The sequence below is a fragment of the Plectropomus leopardus genome, chromosome 20 (assembly GCF_026936395.1).
Source record: "Plectropomus leopardus strain MGB_pleo_1.0 chromosome 20, ASM2693639v1, whole genome shotgun sequence".
Taxonomy (NCBI): domain Eukaryota; kingdom Metazoa; phylum Chordata; class Actinopteri; order Perciformes; family Serranidae; genus Plectropomus; species Plectropomus leopardus.
The window spans coordinates 11,042,767-11,063,574 of NC_142195.1; the positions used below are offsets into that span (position 1 = coordinate 11,042,767).

A 20,808-nucleotide genomic window follows, 5' to 3' on the forward strand; every position below is an offset into this window, starting at 1 on the left:
CTGTTGTTTGACCCTCTGAAACCTGGATCTAGTGCTGTATTCAATACGCTTTTAGAATTGAAACCTCTGTAACATGAGCAAATTGGTTTCATTTCTTAAAAAAAAACTCTTAGAGAAAGAGAGAATCAGCAATTTGGCCAGAGATGTCAGGAAGAAAATAAAAAGAAAATGAGTTGGAAAAAATTGTTTAAATTTTGAGAGAAAATGAGATAGGGAGAGAGACAGAGAGAGAGAGAGAGATTTTTAGAAAATTATATTCTTAAAATTATATTATATTTATATTCTTAAATCTCAGTAACACTGTTTAGAATGATTGTAATTAAATACTTAAAAATATGATATTATTATTATTGTTGTTGTTATTATGAGCTGGTTGGGCTTCTTTTCTTTTTCTTAATTTTGCGAATTTCCAGGTATTATTTTGTGATTTCTTAAACATTTTTGGTAAATTCCGGTCACGTTGGTCATTTTCCATGTTTTTTCAAGAAAACAGACCAATTTGCTCCGTTTTAAGAAGTTAAAATTACATTATTTCGACAGGGTTTGGTGTGTTTTACATGCCAGAGGGCTTTCCATAATTTTAGAAAGTTGAGTTCAGTTTTCTAATTTCCATTTTTGACATGGAAAATTGAACTGACAAGCGTTGTATGGGCCCTCTGTTTCAAACAGTTCATTATTCATCATTGCTAATAAGAGTAATATTAGAACATTCTAGCCATTTTCTAAGCCACCTGGCAGTTTTTACATTTTAATGTTTTTTATTTATAACCTATAGGTCTATTTTAAAAAAAGAAAAAACAAACTGAACTATCCAACTGTTTGTTGGTGTCTGTCTCTGTCTCTTACACTGTCCATAATTCCGTAAATTGATCAAATCAAACAATTACGCCTGTCATAATAAATATGGATTCAGCTTATTCAGACAATAAATAAAGTGGGCAGATCCTGTTACAGATCTGCTGTCAGGCATGAAGGCAAATTGATCTTCAGCCGAAGGACCGTTTGACTGGATAAATAAAGAAGGGTGGAAACTGTTGAGTTGATAAATAGGACAGACAAACTCAGAGGACACTTGTGTTTGTCCCACTTGAAAGACAGAAACGTCCATAGGGCGGCAGCAGCGCGCGCTCATCTGGGTTTCGGACATGTTGTATGGTTGTCTTGTTGCCCTGAGTACAGACTCGCAGGTAAACTCTATCTCTTGGTCATTTTTACTGTAGTAGAGACCCAAACTGAAGCCTTTAAAACCAAACCTGAACAAGATCCAACTAAAACTACCAGCTATTTGGTTATTAGTGCGTGGAGAAAGAGAAAAATACATATCTCATATTATTATATTAGTGCTCATTTTAATTTACATAGACTAATCTTAAAATAACACATTTTAAAGATGAGGGAAATAGCAATTAAAAACAACATGTGCCTCCTAAACAATAAACAAGGGTGAAATAAGTAAAAAATAAAAAAAATATAAAAAATCAAGTCGAATACTTCCTTAGCCCCTTCTATTTCCTTATTCCTTACCCTTGTGAAAATGAAGCTTTAATAAGGCAGAGCATGGAGAGCTTTCAAAATATATTTATTTTGCTAAATTTCGCAATTTATTTAGAATTCACAACTTTACCAGAAATGATTAAATCCTTTGACCAAACTGCTTTCCCAACCTCCTCCTCTTATTCCCAGCGTTACACTTAGTCAACTTTTTCTGGGGAAATGTTAACTTTCCTACGCCTTTATGTGTGTGTGTGTGTGTGTGTGTGTGTGTGTGTGTGTGTGTGTGTGTGTGTGTGTGTGTGTGTGCTTTGCGTGTGTGCGTGCGCGCTGTGGGCTCTGCTTGGTGTTGTTTGCGCTACACAATCACATTTCTTTTAAGCGACAGGGTGTCTAGACACACACGTGACCGGGCGCGTCAATGCGCACTGGAGACTGGAGACGGAGCAAGGGCACCCAAACCATCCGCCTCATTTACAGACAGAGAGCCTTCTCACCCCCCTCGAGATCACTCGTCGGCTCGCTTTTCTTTCACACTCAGACACGGAAACTTCGTGTGCGATACGAGGTTGGATTATTTTATCTTTAAAGGATTCTCGGCGACACTAAAATAGGTTACGAGGAGGCTCGGTGCGTGGACGTAAACCCGAGGGTCTCTCTGTTTCTCTCTCTGGCTTTTCAACTCGGGTGAGAGATTCAGTCCTGGATTTTGCTCCCTGACTCTTTGGACGAGGCTCACTCTTGCCAGCAGACCACATCCTCTGCAGACGAGTGGCATATTTAGACGATAACGGATAAAAAAAAAAAAAGCCTCCGCGAGCCTGCTGGAGAGCCAGTCGGATCAAGGATTTTGTGGATTAATGCTCTTGAAGACACGGCGGCAAGCTTCGGTTTTCATGGGATAATTGTGATAGCGTTTAGGCTTAATTAGGCCCCAGTTTGTCTCGTTTCTACCACAGCTAATGCGCACAGATTAAAAAAAAGATGTTTTGACATTGTTTTTATGCTAAAAATCGGCACGGAGATTGTTTTTTAAAGGGGTCAGTCCTCCGCGCTATAGGCTGCACATCACCAATAATTGTACCAGGCTACATGCTGTTGTAGCAGAGGTGTACAAGCTGCTAGATTCATTTTTTTACAGGCTCGTCTTAAACGCCTGGAAGTGATGGTTATTTATCCCCGAAGGACAAGCTGACTGTCCCGCGAAACTCGACTGCTTTTCGGTGATCAAGTCTGCAGGAGACGGCAACAGAGACTGGCGTATGCTACAGATTTCCTCTGCTTATCCAGCTCCCAGTTTTTCCACCGTATTTTCTCAGGCTGCTTGTCATTGCCTGGACTCGGATCCCGGAATCTTCATGATTTGCGGACACCATGCTCGTTTTTTAGCCGGGGAACCCTCTTTTCGTCCCGCATGTTTAGGACCAAACGATCGGGGCTCGTCCGGCGACTCTGGAGGAGCCGTGCGCCCGTGGAGGGCGACGGGGAGGCGGATAGAGGGACGCATGGCTCCGGGGGCTGCTGCATGGGCAAAACGACAAAGGTGGCCAAGTCCAACGCCGGGTCGGAGGCTGAATTGAAGGCGTTGACCCACTCGATACTGAAAAAGATCAAAGAGAAACAATTAGAGGTGCTTTTGCAGGCGGTGGAGTCCAAGGGGGGTGCCCGGAGCCCCTGCTTGCTCCTGCCCAGCAAAGTGGACGCCAAAGTGGGTCAACAGTCTTACTCTCTCCCCATGCTGCTCTACAAAGTGTTCAGGTGGCCGGACCTCAGGCATTCCTCGGAGCTCAAGAGGCTGTCTTGCTGTGAATCCTACGGGAAAATCAACCCAGAGCTCGTTTGCTGCAACCCGCACCACATGAGCAGACTTTGTGAACTCGGTGAGCTGCTGGATTATTCTGATAACCTCACAGCAACATAAAAAAAAGTTCTGAAATTGCGTTTAATTCTCTGGTGGCCGGGCCTCATTTTTTAAAATCAAGCAGACACTGTGTCATTATGTCAAAGAATTACCAGGCTCTTAAAGGGATAATTAGCCTAATTCAAATGACATCACCCCCTTTTGGCACAGTTGTGTTGAGTTTCCATACGGTCAAACTTGACCGATGTGGAAAGCCAAGTTGCCCCCTTCATTTTTTTTGAGTATGTGTCAGTATGGTGCCATTTAATTTGAATGTGGCATTTTAAATAAAAAAAAAAAAACAAAACAAAAAAAACCACCAAATCATTATGATGATTATTTTTTTGCTTGATTGTGCCAGATATGCTGCTGTCTTAATTAGGCTGACTTTTAACGTGTGTTTTTTTGGCACCTCACAGGCGCCAAAGCACTTACAGGCTGTTTATTCCACCTTAAATCACGAAAGCCTATTTTCAACTTCATCAGAGCCCCGCTTTTTTAAAACAAACAGCCCATCTGCTATTTCAACATTTCACAATTGGCATTTCCAAAGTGCAAAGCGACTCATCCAGGGCTTTACAGTCTTTCCGCGGTAAAGTTTCCAGGGCCTGTGTATGTGTGTGCGTGCATGTGTGTGTGTGTGTGTGTGTGTGTGCTTGCTTGGCGTCCCGGGCCAAAAGAGGCCCGTATCTCAGTTTGTCCTAGACGCTGATAGTGGCCCTCCTGGCGCCAGGCGGCCCCCTGTTTATCTGCCTGCCAATGAAAGGCAATAGCCGCCCGGCCGGCCTCACCGCCTGCCTCTCCAGGCTGAGCTGACAGACACAAAACCTTTTTCCCAGAAGAATGACAGCTCTTATCATAAAGTCTAGATCTCTCCCTTGTTTTTTTTCTCATGCTCTTCTTTTTTTTCTCACTCCATGCAGAGTCTCCTCCTCCTCCATATTCGCGCTATCCCATGGACTATCTTAAACCACCAGGTGAGCTACATGAATGCATTTTTTTTTTTTTTTTTGCAAAACATCCAAAAGGCCATCTTGTGCTCATGTATGTGCTGTCTGACATTACATATGGGCTTACACACTTCCCCTTCTGTAAGTGTGTGTGTGTGTGTGTCGGAAACAGCTCCATGTTATGTTGTGATTTATGATAGCAGTGGAGTGGCACGCCTGCCTGGCTGGCTGGCTGGGCAGTTCTTGCATGGCTGGCAGCCAGGGCAAAGCAGCACAAAGTTGAGATACCAGCTATAGACTGACTGGCACGTCACCAGGGGGATAGTGTGTGTCTGATGAGGGGGAGGGGGGATTGTTTGTTTGTGTGTCCATCCATCTATTGTGAATCTCTGCACAGACAGCAGCGTCTCTGGAGCCAGTCTGTCTTTATCAGCCGAATTAATCATCAGATTAAGGTTTTAGGACTTGTGTGTGGGGGTGTGTGTCACCGTCCCACATCTCTGTTTGTTTGTTTTAGGGAAAGGGAGAGTGCGTGCATGCACTGTTTAATTTCTATCACTTAAATTTCACATCTTGCTGTTTTCATTTTACTCTCCAGTGCTGCAAAGTGGCATCAGGTTATGTCATTGGCTATTATGTCAGTTTGAAAGCGTGTTAGATTTCAGGCTCTAACCAGAACAGACAATTGTCTCACCATGTCACAGTAAGGATGGCCAAGATCTACTGTGCAGTATAGTTTTTAATTTTCTCAATCTGTCTGTTGCGTTTTTGCTCATTTACCTCTGTCTTGCCGTCTGCCAGTGCAGGAAAAGCTCAGATTTGAACAATGACCGGTCCGCCGACCAGCCGGCCAGTTAGTCAGGAGAAGGAGAAAGTGGCTTTCAGTGAGTGGAAACAATAGGAAGTCATTGCAGCTGCAGCTGTGGCTCTTCAAAGACCCCCCCCCCCCCTTCCCTCTGTCTTTATTTACTATGCTTTAGTGATATAATTGTGCCTGAAAAGCATTCTAGAGAACTTAAAATTCAAGTCAAATTGATCTAAAATGATCATGAGTGAAGCCCTCTTCGTACTGATGCGATCTAGTGTGGCGTCTTTGCATGAGTTCAGCTGGAAACATTCCAGCGATGAGAGGAAACAAGAAGGTAAATAGGAAATGCAAGTTGGATGCAGACAAAGGAAATGATTATACAACCCATGTTACCACCCTGTTTCCCCTCTCAGAGCAAACTTAAATTGCTTTGACTTGTGAGGGAATCAAATGTTGCCAACAAGAATGGAGCAAAGTGAGGAAAATGGGGGTGCTCCCAAGAAGAGTTTTTATAGGGTACTTTAAAAAGTTTTAATATGCTGGCCTTAAAAGTCATATTTTATCATCATTTAAGTGGAAAAAGTGCTGTGAGCTCAAAGTCACCTGTCATGCTATTTCCTCATTCAGTCAGTGCAGCTGCAGTCGTGGTTAATCAAAGGAGACTCTGTCTGTCTGTCTGTCTGTCTGTCTGTCTGTCTGTCTGTCTGGGTCTGTACTGGTGAAGGAGGGTGAAAGACAACATGTATTAATAGGACAATGGAGCAGGCTGGAGGGTACAGACACACACGCATACACACAGAGAGGACAGATGAGTTTATCATGTAGAAAGATGGGGGTTTTACCCCAGTGGCCTAAGGGAGCTGTCAATCATCAACTCCTTCTCATTACTGGAGGCCATTGCAATTTTCTATCCCCCTCTCTGTATTTGCTTAATATTAGGCTGTGTTAAATCATCATGACATTCAGAAAATCTGCATAGATAACTTTTAGAAGGCAGTCAGACGTTGTAAAAAAAATCTGCATGAAGCGGAAGAGCGGCTGGGTTTTATGATGATGGTTTTATGATTCCAGCGAGCAGGAAGTCAGGAGGTTATATGTGTCAGGGCGCCTGTCCGCTCCAGCAGGCGGCGGTCAGTATGAAAGCAGCCTAGACGTAAAAACGCTACCTTGTTTCAGCTCTGGGGAATATAAATCACACAGTGTTTAGCGCTTTTTCTCTGATGCCGCCTCAGCCCTGTGGTCAGCTGTGAACTGTTGCCCGGGAGACCAGGGCAAAGGCTGCTGGCAGCCAATGAAAGACAGGCAGGCTTGGGCAATGCCCGTGCATCTCGTTACTGCGACCACAAGCGGCACGGGCCGCGTCCGGACGAGGAAGGGTGGCAGGGAGGAGGGCTCGCAGGGAAACCGCTCTGGTCGCTGTTTCTTTATTACTTCATAGCTAATGCAGCTCTGCTCGGTCAGACAGGATGAGCCAGCAGAGAGTGGACGTATTCAAGAAAAATATCTTCCTCCTCACATACTGACCCCTACTCACTGTTTTTGTTCAGTTTGCATCCACTGTAGATGTTCAAAATACCTCAGTTTAGAGCAACTTCAGTTAAAATGCTTCTTTAGCAATATGCTTTAACACAGTGGTTCCCAAATTGTTCAGCCAGGGCGTCCGAATTTCTCCTGAGTCATTAGTTCAAGGTCCAAGCAATGGATAAAAAACCAAATGTGCTCCGTTCTGAAAGGATCCGCTACCAATTTTGGACCCTCCAGTTGGGAACCACAGCTTCGACACAACATGCGTGGCTTGCATAGCAGAAAAACTACAGTTTAGAGTCATAATTCAGTCACAGTTGAGGCGAGCATCAGCACACACTTTGGTTCAATGGATGGAAGGTGTAACGCAGCGTTGACAGGCAGCAAGAGGAATGTATCATTAGTGAATACCAAGCTACCAGCAGCTCTGTAGCAGAGTTAGTCCGCTCCCAGCGGCACGCTGCTCCGCTCAACACACACAGCACTTTTTGTGAAAGCTCCATTCAGGTGTCATGTTGAAACTAGTCTACATTACAAGTCTTAGTGGGAGTTAAGCATTTAGAGTCAAAAATAGGGAGAGAGAATGAGTTTTTTTCTTGTCTGCCTGCTAGTGCGCCGTACATTTCAAGGCCTCTCTGAGCTCTGTCTGCCAAGGCCGCCACAAACATACATAACTAGATGTAAAAACATTTCTGAGAAACTTTTGCCGGTGGTGTTAAGGCTCGTATCCTTAGAGAGAAAAGCAGGAGCAGGAATAACACCAAGAGAGAATTATCAGACCAGTTTGGGTCTCCATTAAAAGAGGAAACCCAGAGCTGGTTTGAGTGTTGAGTGGGGGATCAGAAGTGTCCGGCCCGAACCCTCGCCTCAGTCGTTAGCAGAAAGAATACGGCTCCTTCCAGATCAGCAGCTCGTCTATGCAGAGATGCATGGCCTAACGTTCCTCCTGAAGCAGTGGATTATGGGGGATTATCAGGGGTGTAAGAAACTCGCCTCTGTAAGTCCTCTCTGTGTGCGCGAGAGTGTGAGCTTCGTCGTCAGCGTCTTCATTAGGCATTGATTTCACCGGAGTGATTGACGGTCTCACAGCTGCTGCTTTGCCTTCTCCCCTCACACACACACACACACACACACACACACACACACACACACACACACACACACACACACAGAGGAACACACACAGTGCTAATTCAAAGTCTCTCTTCCTTTCTCCGCTAGATTCTCCAGACTCTGGACCTTCATCCAGTGATACTGGGGGAACGACATACTCGGCCCCTGTGGGGCTTTCAGGTAAATATTCCAACAAATTTCTTTTTCTGCCATCCCTCCCTTTTTGAAAATTGTATTATTTCCCTCCTCTGTGCATTCCTCTCACCACACACACTCATCTCCCCTCCATACTTGTGATGATGAGGCAGTGATTGTGGGGGCCCCTGCTTCCCCTCTGTAATAAAAAAAAAAAAACAGTGAAGGAGGGTGGTGTATTTCTCCAACATCCACATAAAGTCCTCCCTCCTGGCTCTTTGAACAACGCTCCTCTCTTCTTTGGACTGACATGCGAGTGTTTGTTTGGGTGTGTTTGTGCATACAGGGGATGTCTTCGTGGACAGTTAACTCTCCTCTGGGCTCCGTGTGTGGATAAGAGTGAGACACAGGCGCCTTTCTTTCTTCCATCTCTCATGCAGGACTTGTTTCGCGCTTCCTCAGCTTTTCTCCCATAATCCCCTTTGGCAGCGTTGCCTTCCTTACCCAGCGCCCTGTCCGCAGGCTACAGAATAAGATGGTGCTCACAGGAGAGAGAAAGAGAGTTTGCTCTCCTGTGCCTGCTCTGTGCTGTTCTCTGCTTTCCTCCGCCTCAGATGGTTCTCATTACTGGGCCTTTAAAGCCTGTTTTATGTCAGTTGGTGTTCGCTGCCCATTTCCCCCCCTCCTTTGTTTGGTGGTAGGGGGGTTAGCTTGACTGCCTGCATGTGTGTGTGCGCGCGCGCGTGTGTGTGTGTGTGTCCTGAGATGGGGGAAGAGATCGGAGCTTACAAGAACAGAGGAGCTAAAAAAATTTCTCCTTCGTCTTCCTCTCCTCTCCTCCGCACCTTCAGATGGACATTAAAGTCCTCCTTGCGTGCATTAACTAAAGACACATTTCAGTTCAAACTGTGAAACCCTAGAACTGGAGTCTTAACAGGCGCCCCAACGCTCCCCTCCTCCCTCCCTCAGCAAGGCGTACCCTCCTCCTCCTCCCCTGTTTTCCTTCCTGGCGAGGATGACATGGCAGCGGCGGCCAGCGCTCCACTGAATGGGCCTCCTCAGTAAAAGTAGCAAAGGTAGAAAGGCCAGGGCAGGATGGCCGAAGCGCCCTGCCATCATGATTTCCCTGGCAAGCCAAGAAAAAAAAAAAGGCTGCTCCATTCCCTCTCATACTCCCTCCCTGCCTCTCCCTCTCTCCCTGCTTCCCTCCTTCACTCCCTCCCTCTGGGGCCCTGACAAAAGAAACATGGCTCTCCCAGAGGCCCACTGCTGACCTTCTAATTCACTCACTCTGCCCTTTTTATGTTCTTCTCCAGACATATTTACAGAGAGGAAGGAGGAAGAATGAGGAGGGTGGCAGAGACTTGAAGTCAGCTGTTACTTTTTTCGCATTGTACTAAAATAATTAAGTGCGTGTTGACGTTGAGAAAAAAAGTGGATTGGTGAAGCAGTTTTAGCCTTGCTATTGAATTAGATTGAAAAAAGCCCCAAAAGACACTCTCATTCATGTCTAAAACCAAGCTGAGAAAGAGCTGATGAGATGCAGTTACAGATAACAACCTTCCATCTTTCCTTTTTTTTCATTCTCTGTGTTTATCCGTCTTGAAAAAAAAAAAAGCAGAGACTGTCCAGGCTGGAAGGAGTTAAGTGAGCTGCGACAGCGACAAGCGCAAATGCAAACTAGGCTGCCTGCCAGGCTACCAGCTCCAAAGCTCCTCTCGCTGGCTCACGTCATCAGCTTGGAACAGAGCAGAGAGGAGGGAAGAGCGGAGGGAAGAGGAGTCGGAGAGGAGGACGGGAGGGGGGAGGGTGGATGGCTGGAGGCCTGGAGCTGGGAGTCAGGGTGCTGATCTTGGTTTGAGCTGGCGTGAGGGCTTTAGCTCAGAGGTTTAGGTTCACCCAGAAAGAGATCAAGAGGGGAGATTTGGAAACGGGAGATCGGGTCAGGGTTAAGAGGGTCCTGGATTGTTGGTTATGAATCTGCAGAGTGTTAAGTAATATTTAAACTTGTTAGAGACTAGATCGTTTACGAGCAGCTCTGGTGGCAACTACGAAGCCAAACGTGTGTGTTGTCAGGCTCAGAGATGTCTAGAACAAGTTGTCTTGAATAAATGACCTCTGTGAGCTTGAAGAGACACAAGTTTAGGCTGCGGGACAAAGTCTGGATGTGTATGTACAAAGGTGTGGGCATCAACCAAAATTTATACCAAATTAGACTGGTTTTCACTCAAAGAAAGAATCTGGATGTTTTCACACGTCACACGTCTGATCACAAGCAACTGTATATAAAAGAACTTGAAGTAGAATAGTGTACAATTGTCAGCATTTTGAATTGAGTCTGGTGCAATCAGATCAAAGATTAAGGCTTTGAAACCTGGAGCAAATTGGTGTAATTTCTTTAAAAAAAAAAAAAAGATTAGTTTTATTATAAAATCGTAAATATATATATTTTACTTTTCTGCCCTTTTTCAGGTCATTTTCTTGTTTTTGTTTTTTACTTTTCTTTTTTGTGCTTATTTTCAGCCAATTTTCTTGTAAATTTTTACAAATTTAGGTCTTGTTATTAGGTTGCTCAATGCCCTTCTCCCATGTTTTTGAAAGAAATTAAACCAATTTGCTCGGGTTTGTGAAAGGGTTAAATCAACTGGATTTTGAAAGTGCTTGATAATATTTGATAATCAGTGACACATTTCCATCAGTCCGAAGAGGTGTTGACTTAAACAGCCAGTCATTGTGCTCACATGCGTTTAATCTACTTTAAAGGTGAGTTTTAGACGTGTCTTCGTGCCTAGCTCTTATTGGATGTGCGGCATCGGTGTGTGTTTGTCAGTGGCGTGCCTGCTGGTGCCATCGGGGACTCACGCGGAGTGCCTGTGTGTAAGAGGATCCAGTCGGGCCGCGGTGACATGTACGCACACACCCGCGCATTTTCACACATACACACAGACAGGGCAGATAGAATGACCTGGTGCGAGCCCTGGCGCACGGCCGACTGTCACACAGGCGCTTCCTCCCACTGCAGGTTAAATTTAGGCCGAGTTGTATTCTTATACCAGCAGCCAGTCACCTCACTCGACAGACAGTCGGCCAGCCCTTCAGTCAGTCAATTAGTCATCCAGTGAATCGGCTGGAGGTATAACCTTCATCAGGGGCTCTGACAGAGATTAAATTTAGTCCTGGCACCTCGGCTCATTAAATCAAACTAGTTCTGCTGTCATATTAAAGGCCCCGAAGAAACGGCCCATTTTTGGTGCAAACGCAGTGAGAGAAAAGGCCCGTCTGTTGTTTTGAACTAGTTATTTACAGGAAGTGAGGTTTAAATGGCATATCACTGAAGTTCTACCTAAGATGCAATCTTTTTAGACACCAACTTCCAGCAATTAAAGTCAGAAACAGAGTGCCCTCAGTCTCCCATCTCTCTCTCTGTCTCTCTGTCTCTCGACATTCCTGCCTTGTTTGGGTTAGCGGGCAAAGGAAAGGGCTGCGCAGGATATGACCTCATGTCTTTGAGGAAAAGGGGAGCGGACAGGGAGGCAGCCGAGGCCCCTTCGTGACGGAAAACAAACACTAGAGTGCACCAACCAGAAAGAAGGAGGGAGTAAAACAAAGAAAGAATGACATTTCTGCAAAGATAGAAATGAATATAACGAGAGAAAATGAACAGCACTGCTTTGGTTTTCCTTTTGCTGGAGCAGTAAGAAGAAGGAATGAAGTAAGGAGAGAAGATGGCGGCTTTGGGTGGAGGGAGAGATGGCCGGCAGCTCTGCACTGTTCTCTGTAATTTGGAGGCTGTGTGTTCAGCCAGCGAGTTGAGCCGGGCCGCTCCGTGCCGGGGCCAGGATCTCTCATTACTCCCCACTTCCTCTCCTTGCGCGGCAGCCAAGCCGCCTCTTGGCAAGGGACTTAATTTTGGTTTTGGCCGTCCTCTGTTCCCCACCCTGTGTCATTATGCTGCACAAATCGAAAAAACAGCATGCAGAGACAGTGGAGGATGGAGAGATGGAGTGTGGGGGGGGGGAGTGTGCCTAGCTTGTTTGGGTTGAAGATTTCTCTCAGATTGTTCTGCGCTGCATCGTTTCTTAGCATCAAAACAGCAGTTCCAGTTGAAAACATTAGCCTACTTTAGCATCAGCCCATTGATTGAAAGGTGGGCTATGCAGATTTGGCTCTGGGCCAGAGCTGGAGGGAAGCCCAGAACAAGATGAACATTGTTTTGGTTTGCAGTCACTCTGTGGAAGTGGATTTTGACATTACCTCAATGTATGAAGATATGAAAGAGAGACTCAGTGTGTGTGTGTGTGTGTGTGTGTGTGTGTGTGTGTGTGTGTGTGTGTGTGTGTGTGTGTGTGAAGGAGTAAGAGGAAGGGAGGGAGAGAGCCCCCATTTTAGCAGGATAAAGACGGAAATGGAAATAAGTGGAGACACATTCCTGTAAACCTGAGTGTGTGTCTGTGTGTCAGATTTCTAGTGTGACACACAGTCCTGCTGTCTCCACCCTCCCGCCTGCTCATTCATGTAGTCAGTTTGTCTTTACTCAGACTGGAGGGGTGCGTGTGTGTCTTTGTCTCAGCGACAGACTGTCAGTAGTCACATCTCCATCACAGACCTCAGTGCTGTCATAATCATACACACACACACATTCACAGACACACAGAGGTGCATAATTATCAATAACAGAGTAACAACACAACAAAAGCTCCGACCACAAACACAACTGGCTCTGCCGGTTGTCTGCCTCTCAGTTTGTGGCGTTTCAATGATTTGGTTCCCACGCTATTTTACAACAATGTGGGTGATTGTTCGGCTTGTCTGTCCATCTGTCCGTAGCCGGTGATCCTCTGACTTGTGTGTTTGCAAAAGTGAGCTGATGACATCATTACAGCCCGCCTGGCACCTTGTATCCAACTAGTGTTTATTTGTCCTGTCACCCTGGGAAAGCTGGGCTGCAGGGGATAGCTCTGTTTGTGTGTGTGTGTGTGTGTGTGTGTGTGTGTGTGTGTGTGTGTGTGTGTGTGTGTGTGTGTGAGGGTCAGCATGATAAATTGTTGGAATAATATCTCGGCAGAAGTAGGAAGGAGGTGTTACAGGGGAGTAAAATGTCCTTCAGTGAGAAAAAAAAGTGTATGATAATGTGGAGCCAAATGGAAGACGATGCCCAATTAATTATGAAACGTCCCTATATTTTATCTCAAACTGAGATAAACACTGTGCTCAGAGCGGCATCCAGATATGTGGATCGTGTAATTATAGCGGAGACTTCCACTCAGAGAAAATTATACTGTAGATGGAGGCTTTAAGAAAACATGTGCCATTTCTTCTCCTTATCTCCTCCCCGGTCGCGGCCGGATGGTTCATGTTAGCGATGGCGTGTCTGCGACTCATTCTCTCTCTATCTGTGTTTCTGCGAGGAGTCAGATCTGGAGATAGCAAAACTGTGCCACTCCCCTGTGTGGTTTTCCTGCCATCAGGGCTTATTTAGGTTTCCTGAAGGTGGGGGGGGGGGGGGGGGGGGGGCAGGACTTTACGTCTTCTTACGTAAGCTGTCACCCTAAAGAGGCGCTTCCTTTGTCAGCTACTACAGTCTGTCTGTTTTTCTATTTACCGACCGACCAGTGCTGAAGAATTTGTATTTTAAAGTTGTTTCTTTGTAAAAGATGCACTTCCATAAAGCAATTTAAGTCCACCTCGTACACTTTTTAGACCATTGTGGAGTGGTTCTGGTTATAAAGGTAACAACCAAAGAAGATGTCACAAATAAGGACGGGAAAGTGAATGCTAAACATATATGTACTGGAGAAATTACACGTATAATGTACCTTATCAGTTACTGTAGGGCATAGGCGCTTTTATGTATGGCGTCGACTAGTAAAAAGAAGCATTTCTGTCCATGGTTTAATTAGATTGTGTTCGCACCTTCGCATTAATGGCAAAATACCTGGTTTGACACAATCAGTATTACTGTGCTTTATTAATTCCATAGCAGTACAATTTTGATGGTCTGAAAGAGTTCATGGTTGAAGTTGATAAGGTTGCTCCAACGTGCAAAGTTGCAAATCCAACTTAAGGGGGCGTTAAGATTGAAATTTCCAACTGGGAACTTGGGAATTCTGGCATCCCAGTGAAAATTAAATGCACCGTAATGCACCTGAATTTCTGACCAAACTGTCTGTGATTGAAATGCATTTTGGGTAATGTAGGTCCGCGTTTTTGAAGAGCGTTTTTTATAGACAAAGTGCAATTCGGCTGATGAGTAGCACAATTCAGCGTGATTTCAGTGACATTTCGTTGGCAGCTTGCATGCACTTCTGCACAGCAAATAACCATTTACAGTCATTCAAAGAGCAGACTGAGTCATTTATACCTTTCAACGGGAAAAAAACAAAACAAACCAGACTGTGTACAGTCAATGGCTTCAGCTTACAAGGCTAGTGTTGTGTTGATGTGAGACAAGGACACTCCTCTGTCTTCGCTGCACAAAACATCTGACCTTTCTCTTTCTGAAGGGGTCGTCTGTCACTGAATGAGAAGAAAGTGAACACAACAGGAAACAAGCGCGCTGTTGAGGACTCTAACTTGTATTAACTCGAGAAATCAATGAGACCAAATATTTTGGTGAACACACAGAGAGCGAGAAAGAGAAATGTGCAGGCTTTCATTACAGAATCACACACACACGCAGGGCTGAGCATATACGGCGTGGCAGAGAGAACAAAAGGAATGCCTCTGGGGTGACCCTTGACCTTTGGAATAGACTTTCCCCGGCGCAAGAGAGGGTGTTGACTTAGAAAATAAGGCACCATGAAGAGTCCTTCCTTCCCCCTGGAGCTGTTTCCTTCATGTCTTCCCCATTCCTTTCCTCCGCCGCTGTGTGTGCGTCCGATGACGACAGGGTCATTACGTGTCTGAGGAGAGCGGGGCACAAAACACACACTCAAACACACACACATATATACGGCTCTGAGGGATCAATACAAGACTCAGTAGCCTCTGCACTTTTTTCAGATTTTGATAGTGTCGTGTAAAGTAAGGGAAGGCTAAAAATCGTGTTGGGTGTGTGTGAGGGTAGGTGCGTGACTTCTTAAAGAATAGTAGCGACGTGGTGTGTGTGCGTGTGTGTGGAGTCAGACAGAGGTAATGATTAACCTTTCCAGACTGGCCCTGAGAGAAGCACCCGGTCTGTCGTTCCCCCCCCCTCCTCCTCCTCTCTCAGCCGTCCCCTCCTCCCTTCCATCAAGTCCAACTGTCTCAGCTAGCATTGCGTCCACTCTTTAAGACCCTGGACCATTAAAATCCGCAGGGGAGCTAGCGGTGTGTGTCTGTAGCCTCTCTGTGCTGCGGTTTAAATATTTTGCATTGTGCAGGGGGTTTATTTAATCACAGATATTTACAGTGCCCCCCCCCTCCCTCTCCTATCTCGCAGACCATAAGCTGATCATCCATTAAATACCTCGAAAACATGGGAGCAATATGCTGTTTTTGTTTGTGCAGTCTTGCTAATAGCTAGCATTAACATTAGCACTCACCAGCTGCTTGTTGCAATCTCTGAAATTGCAAAGAAAATGCTTTTAACAAGGCCACATGACACACACAGGACTGTATTTCGGCAATGATCTATCAACATCTTAGCTCTCATCTTGAATCATAGTGGACCAGCAGGGAAAGTCTTTTTTTTTTGGATGGGGGTTATGTGTGGGCCCCCATGGGACAAACCAGACTGGGACAGACCAGCAGCAGACATCTGACTGGAGCAGAGCAGAAAGGGCCGGGGGTGACAGATGGCCTCAGGCTGCCAGCTAGCCCGCTTATCTCCAGCGAGGAGAAGCCAGAGACACACAGGCCGCAGAGCAGACGAGCAGGTGGGGGCGGCAGACAGATAGACGGACTAATGCTCCGATAGGCAGACGTCCAGAAAGCAGACAAGACAGATGTACAGACAGTAAGCGTCCAGGGTGCCGGAGCTGACGGAAAACACCCTGCTCCAAGGACAGTCGGCGCAGACACTCTGACGACACTGTCTGACACACACACCTATGTGAGAAGCACCTGAAATAGTGTCGGGCCGTAACATGAGGAGCGTGACCGGCAGACAGCAACACACACAAACACACGATGTGTTAAAAATTAAAATTCAGTTAAATGAGCCTTGCACTTGGAGGTGTGTCAAAAACTAAGGCCGCTCACATTAGTGTGTGTATGTACAGTATATGTGCGTGTGTTTCTGTGTTCGGCAGCATTACTCATGAGGTGTAAGCTCATCTGCTGTCAGGACAAGCTGTGAACATAGTCTTCACGAGGCTGCGTCACACAGATGGAGGAGACTGCCTGTCTGGCTTTCTTTCTGCAGATACACTGAATGGAAAAAGTTTGCTTTTGTTTACCTGAGAGCGTAGTTTCAGCTGGACGTAAAACTGCAACTGCATTTATTTTTTTCTCATTTGTCTCTCAAATTAGCTTTCGATTGGTCTCTTATCTAAACTGTGGCTTTAAACCTCTACTCCACTAAATTTCAGAGAAAAAGTCCGGAATTTTTCATCTTTTTTTTTTCTTTTCTGCTTGGCACGTGAAAATTGTGAAGTCTGAGAAAACAATCCCCTGATTATGTCATCATTTTTATCTCACTTTGGTCAGTGAGACTTTAAAACTGTAAAAGAAATCCTGCCATATGGACTTTTATCAGTCAGGGAAGCTCTTTGCATAAGAGGCTGTTCAGGTTGCATTGTGGGAGTTGTAGTATCCAGTGTTTTTTTTGGAGCTTGACCCTTACTAGGAATAGGATATCTTGGTGGATTACAGAGTTTAGGATTTCTTTTTTAATCTGTCTCTTGCAAGACGGGACTTGAAATGTATTATTTCTCCATTGTGGTATTGCAACTTTTGCATAAGAATACTTCTTACACCACTGCTTCACTAGCCAACTCTCTGTTGCCCTTCATGTTTCCCTCTGTTGTTTTTCTGCCTCTCCAGCCCTTTGCTTTCATCCTTCCCTTGCTTCTCTCTCCTCTGTGGTTCTCACTTGCTGCTCCCAGTCAGAGTTTCTGAGAAGAGAGGAGAGGAGAGGAGAGGAGAGGAGAGGAGAGGAGAGGAGAGGAGAGGAGAGGCGACGAGGGAGGGGAAGCAGGGCAGTTAGTGTAGTCCTGAATAGCAGGGTGTTTTCAGGCTGCAATGACAGGCTCAGACAGGCAGCCGCTCTAATGACCTCTGACGCCAGGCCCTGTCTCTCCCAGCAATAACAAACACACACACAGGGCCCCACAGGTGAGCTCTGCCAGCAGGCCCTCTGTCAGCTGTTAAGACAGTCCATCCTTCTCCTTATCAAGCCTGCTTGTTCCTGTACTTACATGTAAAACAGACCCTGAGAGTAAAGCTCGGCCAGGATCGAGACTCTGTGTGACATCAGCCTGAGACACAAAAGACACTTTCTGCCTCTTATCTCAAAGATAAATGCTCTTTTTTTCCCTCCATTTAGTCTAAGGTAGATAGCCAGGTACTTAGTTTCCCCCAGCACCCCATGAGGATGGATTTACGATAAACTCCCCGAGGTTCGGCTCTGACCAACTTCAAAGAACACAGCCCCTCTTGTTTTATGGAAGGCATGCTTTCAGTTTTTCTCCCTCCCCCTTTACTCCCCTCCTCTGTGTTTCTGTCTCTCTTCTCCCAGTGTTGTCTTTTTCTTCCCCTTTTTTCCCCCTCCCTGTGTCTAATGAAGGCTAATGACAGGCCGAGGTGAGTCCGCTCAGGCCGGCAGAGATCCTGCCGCATTAACGTCGCAGTTTGTCTCAGACGGGACCTTCCAAATTACCGGTTACATTCACAGCTACCGCCAGATGAAACGAGCAAGGGAGGGGGAGGGGGAGGCTGGGAAGGACGGGGGCGCCTGAAATGGCTCTGAGAGGGGCTCTGTTAATTTTTTTCCCTCACATATATTTCCCTTCTGCGAGCTTTCTTAACCCTTGAATGTGTCTTTCATCGTGGCTGGATTTCTGTGTGTGTATGTGCATGTGTGCGCAGTGGTGGAAGAAATATTCAGATCCTTTACTTAAGTAAAAGTACTAATAACACACTGCAAAAGTACGCTGTTACTACTGAAAGTCAGGCATTGAAAAGTTACTGAAGTAAAAGTAAGGAAATGTATTCAGGAAAAAGTACTAAAAGTACTCAAGTAAAAGTACCCAATGCAGAAGAATCTGAAAAACAAACAAAACACTCAAAAACTACAAATTATTTGAAAAAAAGAAATTATTAGAAAAATTGAAAGAAATACCCCCAAAACTCAAAATTAAAAACATATAATTAATAAAAATAAATAAATTATATGAAAAAAATTGAGAAAACAAAACAAAACAACAGATCTCAGAATTATATATTTAAAAAAAAATAGAAAAAGACAAAAAGATAAAAAATGTTTATCAAAATAGTTGGCCATTAATTTTCTGTCAATCAGGTAACTGATTAATCAACTAACCATTTCAGCTGAACTTTTAGAAACTGTTGGGTAATTTGATATGTAACATCATATTTTAAATTTTTTTATCAGTTTTTTATGCAAAAATCTCAATCTGTAAAGTAACTAAAACTATCAGATAAATGCAATGAAGTAATAAGTGCAAGGAAAAGTATAAAGTGGCAGATAAAGAAAATACTCAAGTAAAATACCTCAAGTACCTCAAATTTGTACTTAAGTACATTACTTGAGTAAATGTACTTACTCTCCACTACTGTGTGTGTGTGAGAGAAGAGAGGAAGTGTAAGAGAGTTGATAGGAGTTGCAGCAATTAGATGACAACCTTAAAAGCACAAGAGACGCCTAAAAAAACAGGAGAGGAAGCAAAGTTGCAAAAGTAACAGTCAAAATATGTGAAAAGCATTCCTTCCCTTCCCCGCCCCGCCCCCTCTTTCTTTCCTCTCGCGCTCACTCTGTCTCCCTCTATTTCCCTTGCGCCTGACTGGCTCCCACTTTTCTAGCTGGGAGTAGCTGGGAGCCAGATTTCTGTGGAATAGAGATATGAAGGGGGAGAGGGACGGCGCAGGAGGCACACTAAAGGGAGACGGGAGAGGGAGGCGGGGGGCGGGGGGCGGGGGGGTTGGAAACTGGAGCACGGCCAATGCTACACTTCTTTTACGCTCAGGGGAAACTTTAGACTAGAGAGGCCTAGGTTGTCAACGATTCAGACACCGGGGTTGGAGAGTTAACGGCCCGCCTTGCGTGTCAGCTAAAGACCACATGCTTCACCGTGGACAGCGAATGGTTTATGTGTTTGTGCGAAAGTGTCTTGTTGCTCATTTGCTGTAGCCTCATATTTTTCAGCATGAATTGAAAGACTTCGTTTCTAATTTCCTCCGGCATGCTGCTGCAGAGAGATGATCAGGGCAGTTGGCTGACGTCACTACATTGTTGGCCACGCCACTACAAAAATACAGCGAGCCAGACAGAAGATAAGCATTTAATGCTTGGACAAATATTGTACTGCGTGTGGATACTTGCCTGCCAGCGTCTCTGAGTTGCTTCTCTTGTCTGAAGTCCAGGAATTCCAACATGGTTTTCCTGTGTGGCAGAAATTGAGGATGACAGTTTAGTTTTGGCTCTTGACTAAAGTAAATTCTCTGATTCCCAAAAGGGGGATATGGAAGAGGTTGTGAAGAAGGAGTAGAGTTTTAGAAATTTGAAGATGCCTAGGCCTCATCATCTTGTCCTCTCATTTTCTTCTTGATCTTTGTATTTTGCCACTTTTATGTTGCACCTTCCTACAGGTCTAACCATCTCCTTTTGTATTGTTTCTTTCAGATTCCTTGGCGTTGCAGGAGTCTGGCGACCGGGCCCATTGGTGCGTGGTGGCATACTGGGAGGAGAAGACACGTGTTGGGCGCCTCTACTCAGTCCAGGAGCCCTCCCTGGACATCTTCTATGATCTACCTCAGGGGAACGGCTTCTGCCTGGGCCAGCTCTGCTCCGACAACAAGTCCCAGCTGGTGCAAATGGTGCGGGCCAAGATCGGCTATGGCATCCAGCTGACGCGTGAACCGGACGGGGTGTGGGTCTACAACCGCAGCTGCTACCCCATCTTCATTAAGTCGGCCACACTGGACAACCCGGACTCGCGCACGCTGCTGGTGCACAAGGTGTTCCCCGGTTTCTCCATCAAAGCTTTCGACCACGACAAAGCCGGCAGCCTACAGAGGCCCAACGACCACGAGTTCACGCAGCAGCCTCGCACGGGCTTCACGGTGCAGATAAGCTTTGTGAAAGGCTGGGGACAGTGCTACACCAGACAGTTCATCAGTAGCTGCCCGTGTTGGTTGGAAGTCATCTTCAACACCCGATAGCAGCAGCTTTCCTCTTCTTCACCCTCCTCGCCCCCTTACAAACAGACTACGCCCATGTTTTCCTTTTTTGTTCCAGAGGTTCAAATAGAGAGAAAAAAAAGTTTTAAAAGAAGAAGAAAGTATACAACTCTGACGGACTTTGTTTAATAAATGACTAAGATTTAATTAAAATAAGAAGCGAAAAATGTATTTTATGTTATATATAAATATATTATTAATTGTAAATATGAAGACGTTTTATATGCATCATTATTTATGTATTGTGCAATGTGTTGATGAGAAAAAGAAAATAAGATGCACTTTGCTTAATATAAATGCAAAACAAAGAAATGCCAAAATAAAATTTAAAAAAAATACAAATAACATTTCTTACCCAGTCTATGTTTTATCTTGGTTTGCAGTGGTTTCATTCAGGTTTTCTGTGTATTTTCTTTGGTTTTATGCATAATCCAAATTGGAATATTTCTCTAAAACACATATAATTTAATTTCGGTGAAGAATATTGTCTCCTCATTATTACCAAAGTCAACACTGGCTTAATTTTGTGTGACCGAAGGACTTTGATG

The 20,808-nt window shown here is 45.0% G+C and overlaps 1 protein-coding gene across 1 annotated transcript; it reads left to right on the plus strand.

The window, feature by feature from the left end:
- Positions 1 to 1,891: 1,891 nt before the first annotated feature.
- smad7 (SMAD family member 7) lies at positions 1,892 to 20,605 on the plus strand. The gene is made up of 4 exons (XM_088070879.1): positions 1,892 to 3,371; positions 4,315 to 4,368; positions 7,895 to 7,966; positions 19,704 to 20,605. Exons 1-4 carry the CDS (start codon positions 2,906 to 2,908, stop codon positions 20,240 to 20,242), a joined length of 1,131 nt encoding a protein of 376 aa, XP_087927005.1. The 5' UTR covers positions 1,892 to 2,905; the 3' UTR covers positions 20,243 to 20,605.
- Positions 20,606 to 20,808: the final 203 nt, after the last annotated feature.